At 42.9% G+C, this 6,123-nt stretch overlaps 1 protein-coding gene across 3 annotated transcripts in view; it reads left to right on the top strand.

The window, feature by feature from the left end:
• The first annotated feature begins 985 nt into the window (after nt 1-985).
• MDGA2 (MAM domain containing glycosylphosphatidylinositol anchor 2) overlaps nt 986-6,123 on the top strand; it is a 918,945-nt gene continuing 913,807 nt past the window's right edge. For all 3 annotated transcript variants that reach the window (XM_088455291.1, XM_088455288.1, XM_088455287.1), the window contains exon 1: nt 986-1,939. In XM_088455291.1, the coding sequence (XP_088311417.1) occupies nt 1,867-1,939 (73 nt within the window). In that variant the 5' untranslated portion in view covers nt 986-1,866. The remainder of the gene's footprint in view (nt 1,940-6,123) is intronic.

Genomic DNA, 6,123 nt, shown 5'->3' with positions numbered 1-6,123 from the left:
TGGATATCCAGCTGCTGCAGAACTACAAGTTTCAGCATGAGCCAGAGGGAAAAAAAGTACTAAAGATGCACCACAGATTAAATAATCCTGTTGTACACCATAACATTAAAATGCATGCATTTATCAATTTACCAAAGCCTGTGTATTCATATATAATTCCATATATGTATGTCAGTATGTCAACTGCTACTATAGGCACTTATCTGCAAGAAAGCAAAGTACGAAACTCTGCAACAGACTGTCCCAGTTCAATGCTGTCCTACTTACTGTATAGGTAGATCTGCGGCATGCAGCCTCTAGCAGAGGTAATACTATATGTGTACAAGGAGTTAACCCCCCTGCTGAGAGAGAGCGAGAGAGAGAGAGATCTTTATTTGGCAGCTGTCGATCCAGCACTATCTATCTACACTACAGGATACGCCTGTGTATTTGAGAAGGACCTGTCCAAGGTGCTGGAGCGGCTCCTCTTGACTGGCAGTTCTCTAACACCGATCTTTAACCACCCACATGCCATGCAGACTGGTGTAGCTGATTCATCTGCTCTACAGCAGTGGGGCTGAGGGACGGAATAGTGGGAGGGGGTCCCCCGTTCATTCACAAAGCCTAGTTCCCACGCTCTGAGCCATTTAATTCTGATGGATGCATTATATAGGGGAGTTAATTGGTTGCTGTAGAAGAGTGGAAGGGGGTGGTGGGTGCATGGGTTGGAGTGGCTCTTACAGAACCCTCTCCCATGCCTGTGATGCCCCCTAATTGCACATGCCACCCTCTTGCCTGCTCTCTGTCTAGCTCCTCATTCTCTGTGCTCCCCATACTGATGAGCTGTGGTGGAATAGGGATGAGGGAGGGAGAGGAGTGGAGTGGGGGTGTAGAGTTAGGGTGGGTGGGGGGGAGACACGCAGCTTTGACGTCGCCTGGCTGCGGCTACCAAGCTCCAGCTCCTCTCTCCACGTAGATCCCAACGTGACCACACACAGCAGCTCCCTCTCCTTCCTGCTCCTGCCTGCACACACACATACACACATACACAGGCACTCACACACACTGACACACACACACACAGGTCCCGGGAACAGTGGCATAGGGTGCAGGAGCAGCCCCACCACCCTGCGCATCAGCACCCGGGGAGCCAGCTCCATTGCAGTCGCTGGATTCCGCCACAAAATGACAAGAATATTAATATATGCTGCAATCCCTCCCTGCCAGGTTTAAGCTTCATTTGCATTTCCTGCAGCTGGGGTTTGGTCCTGTGCTCCCATCTCATCTATCCATATACATGGGGGGCTCCTGCCTGCGCCCTGGACATGGATGCGCGCTATTGCCACTGGCTTGGATCGGATGAGTGATCTCATACGCTTGGTCTCCCCAGCTAGATCCTTGGCACAGAAACCCCCAGTCTTGCTCCGGCTGCCAGCCTGGATCTGGGATTTTTCCTTGTTTTTTGCATTTGCAATGGCAACTAATGGAATGGGGGGAGGAAAATGCGATGGGGCTCTGTTGGACTGCCATCAGTCTCCTCTCCTAATTGTTCTCCAGGGACCATTGAGAGTTACTTTTTAAACCCCCACTAAGGAAGCTATTGACCAAGGCTTGTAGGAACACCTGAGCTTCATCTCACCCGATTGCATAGGATTTCCTTCTGTCCTGACACAGAAAAGTCCTATATTACCCCTTTTTTCTAAAAAAAAAAAAAAATACTGAGAGCAATACTGTCATTTTCTGTGGATTTTATACTTGCCGGGTGCACTGTGTTGGTAGCCAGTGGCCACCTGTCAGTTGGAGACAACGAGGGTAGTTTGTCGGTCACTGGCCTCTGGAAGGTCCTGTTGTGTCCCCTGGGCTGGATATGTCCATGCTAACGTGAAGATGGATTTAAGTTTCGTTGTGTTGTGGCTATTGACAGTTCTCATCGAGGGCATCTATAGCCAAGGGGTTTATGGTGAGTTCTTTACCCTCTTGACCCAAAATTTCCTGGTGGTCTTCTCCAAATAGGGTCACCACATTGTCTTTTGTATTACGATGTTGTAAAAGGTCAACATTTACCACAATATGTTGTGTTTTGGATATATTAAAGTGCCACTTGTGTTCTATATGTACTGTAGGTGGTATGACTGTGATCAAAAGGTGCTGTCTATATCAGTTAAAGTTGTGTCCTTTTATAGACATAATTAACAACTTGGGCGGTATGCCCCACTCTGTGTTCTAGGTAAATTCTAGTGCAACCATCCGTATGTTAAATAGCCTCATTTAAATGGAAGTACACCTATGCTATATACTGAGATATAAACTACAGTATTTACTCTTACCATGTTTACTTGTTTCATGTCTGGCAATTGACAAAACAACTTCATCACGATCTGTGCACCCTCCACATGTCTCCAAACTGTATAATCTACATGGCTGATTCCAACACTGAGATTTGATGATCCGTTTAGAGAGGAGCACACTGAACAAGTTCAGCTATAGAGATGCTATTAGTCTAATCACAGCAACAAAAAGAGAACCTCAATGCAAAGCCTGCCAGTTTACAATGTGTGTTATTTCACATTTTACCTGTATTGCTATAGTTGCTGCTGCAGACATTATAGTGTGAGCTGGCAAATCTGCTCCAATCATCCAATTTTCCATTGACAAAACAGTTGAATGCTTTTGTGGTAGGAAAATGTTTTATTTATATATTTATTTATCATGTAAACGTTCAACAAATGTCATATTGGGAATGTGAAGATATACTGTATTGCTCTTGCATAAGACTGGTCTCAGTCAAATGATTTTAGTGGCAACCCCTGCTCTGGTAATTACATATCATCCTGAGGACCATTAGGGACACTGGATAAGTGGTGGCTACTGGAATTATAGCTGGAGACTCTGAGTCAGTGTATAGACATGAGAAGCGTTTACAATACGAATGTGTTGGCATTTCAAAAATGTAACATTCATTGGGAGTCTGTGTACTTTTTAACCACTATATCATAGTATAAAAAATATATACATATATATGCCATTTAAGACTAGGTATACCTGACACTGATGCTGTGCATATTACAAATCTATTACTGCAGACTCTTGAATCCACTGTGATTTAATTATTTACTTTTTGATATTACAAATAGACTAATGGTTGACAGATGGTGTTTGCAAAACCACGTCTAATCCCAGTATACAGCAGGAGTTGCCAATATTGCTTTTGCACTGAGATATGATGCAAACACCCCTAAGGGAGATGAAAATACCCATTTAATTGTGTTTAGTGCTGAGATAATCATGATCAGATCATGCAACCAGCAGCAGTGTATGAAGGAGCCAGTGGGCGTGGTTAACATGGTATCTGGAGGGGGGGCTAGTCGATAGGGGGCGTGTCCAAGTCCCCACAGACCTCTCTCTGTTCTCACACAGCAGACTCTCTGTCCTTTGCAGGGAATACAATATGTTACATAGCTTATTTATACTGATACCTACACACTCACTTGCAGCCCATGCACAAAATGCATGCATGGATGGGTTGGCAGAGTCTCCTTGCTGAGCAGACTGCGAGCTTCAGAGACCACCAGATTATTATTATTTGTATTATTATTATTATTATTATTAGACATCTACCAAAATGAAAGAAAACATCTTGTTCAGGATGATGAGATTTCATGGCAGGGTAATTGGGTAGTGCAGAGAATGCATGTTTTTCCTTAAATACAGATCAATATCAGCAAATGGTAAATCTGAAGCTGAACACTGGGAAGATAACACTGGATACTGTGCACATCCCAGGCATTAGGAATTGCCCGGCAAACCGGGGCTGTTTCTGAGTGATTTCACATGGAATCTAGGTCAGCAAAAGTCAGGGCCAGATGGTGACAGAATTTACCAATGGGTCCACATGCTCACTGCACGCGCACATGCATTCCACATACATGTACCCTAAAAAATGCATATGTGTCATATACAGTGCATATCAATACTCTACAAACCTGTACAACACACACTTCCTAAACATACGTGTTACACATGTCAATACTATGCACACAGCGTAAATATATTATAACTACACACATGTAACTCGCATATGTACTTCTCATATACCTGCACAAGACCCAGTGACAATCTTGGTAGGTATTTGGTCTGCAAAGACCTAACATACATATATGTCTCAGTGGGCACTGTAATCCATAAAGAGGTACACAGTACATGGGGTTACAGACAGTAATATGCCACTATTGGTATATGCATGTCCCAGCAATTACTGTATGTACTGCACTGACTTTGCTTCAGCTGGAATATACCTGCTGTTTATTCAGAGAGCGCTGCCATGTGTTCCTTGGGGACATTGAAGTTTTGTGTGTAGATAGATAGATAGATAGATAGATAGACAGATCATACTTGCCTACCCTCCCGATTCGGCCGGGAGCCTCCCAAAAATCGTGTGCCTCTCCCGGCCCCCGGGGAAGGCAGACAAGCCCTCCACACCCCCCCCCAATGGTTAGAGAAACCCCAGCAGAGGGGGGCCGGTGACATAATTTTGGCATTGTGTAGCGGGGCCAAATTGACGCAATTGCATGGCCACGCCATCCGCTCCACCCTCAAATGCCAGATATGCTGTCCGGTTACCCCCCCCCCCATGCCGGCCACGCTCCCTGCTGTGCCGATCTGGCTACTCCCTTCAGGAAGGGGCAGCCAGAATGTTGGCAACCCTGAGATAGATACAGTAGATATGATATAGATAGATAGATAAATAGATAGATAGATAGATAGATAGATAGATACAGTAGATATGATATAGATAGATATGAGATAGATACTGTAGATATGAGATATATAGATAGATAGATAGATAGATAGATAGATAGATAGATAGATAGATAGATACAATAGATAGATAGTTACAGGGCTATTTTTCTGGAAAAATAGGTATAGGAACTGTATAGGAACTGTGGGAGTAACTACTGGGGGTGGAGCTATAGAAAAATATATATACATTATATATACTTAGATATCTATTTATATAGTATTTAGAAAAGAAGGCACTCAAAAGAGCCTTTAAGATAAAACTTATCTACATTTAGGCTCATAGTTAATGAGAGGTCCTGCTTGTTCTTGCTGAAAAATAACAAAATGACACTGGATAAATAGATAGATAGATAGATAGATAGATAGATAGATAGATAGATAGGTATGCATTGGGCATCCCGGCAGTCAGGATGCCGATGCTTACATTACCGGCGCCAGAATACTGACGGCGGTCAGAAACCTGATGCCGGCATCCAGACCACCGGGGTGCCGATGGTAAGTAACGGGGTTGGGGGATGGTTAGGGTTAAGTTAAGGAGTTAGGGTTAGGCACTAGGTAGAGGGTTAGGTTTAGGGTGCAGGGAGGTGGAGGTTAGGTTTAGGAACTATGGAGGGGAGGTTAGGGTTAAGATAGGGAGAGGGGAAGGGTTAGCATACCGACCAACAAGTGTTAACTCTGTTGGTATCCCGACACCGGAATTCTGACCGATTCCGATAGATATGAGATAGATAGATATATAGATAGATAGATATGAGATAGATAAATAGATAGATAGATATGAGATAGATAGATAGATATGAGATAGATAGATAGATAGATAGATAGATAGATAGATAGATATGAGATAGATAGATAGATAGATATATAGATAGATAGATAGATAGATAGATAGATACATTGGAATAAATATTTGCAAGTCTACGTTTGCAAACATTTATGATGTGCGCAAGAAGTGACTGGATGAAGTTGATTGAGGAGCTCTGTAAATGTTACAACTTCTATGTACATACTTTACGTCAAACTATAAAGACTGATGTTTGAATGCAAAATTTAAATGACTAAAAAAGAGGAGCTGATTGGGCAGATTCTGGGGTGCTCACTTCATATACTCAGAAAAGGTATTAGCACAGATTGATCACAAATCATCTGAAAACATTAAGGCAGATTTATGATGTACATTATACCCAACGTGTCTGTGTTAAGGCAAGTCGTATGTAATGTACACGTGACACTATACAGTTTACCTGAAATCAGGTACCAAAGAGGAGCTCAGAGATTACAGGTGGGATTGACATCATATAAAAAAAATAGGAATAGTTGGAAACTCTATCGTAATTTGATAAA

Source organism: Taudactylus pleione, unplaced genomic scaffold, assembly GCF_031769625.1.
Source record: "Taudactylus pleione unplaced genomic scaffold, aTauple2 ptg000652l, whole genome shotgun sequence".
NCBI lineage: Eukaryota > Metazoa > Chordata > Amphibia > Anura > Myobatrachidae > Taudactylus > Taudactylus pleione.
This window is presented reverse-complemented; position numbering and strand designations above follow the sequence as displayed.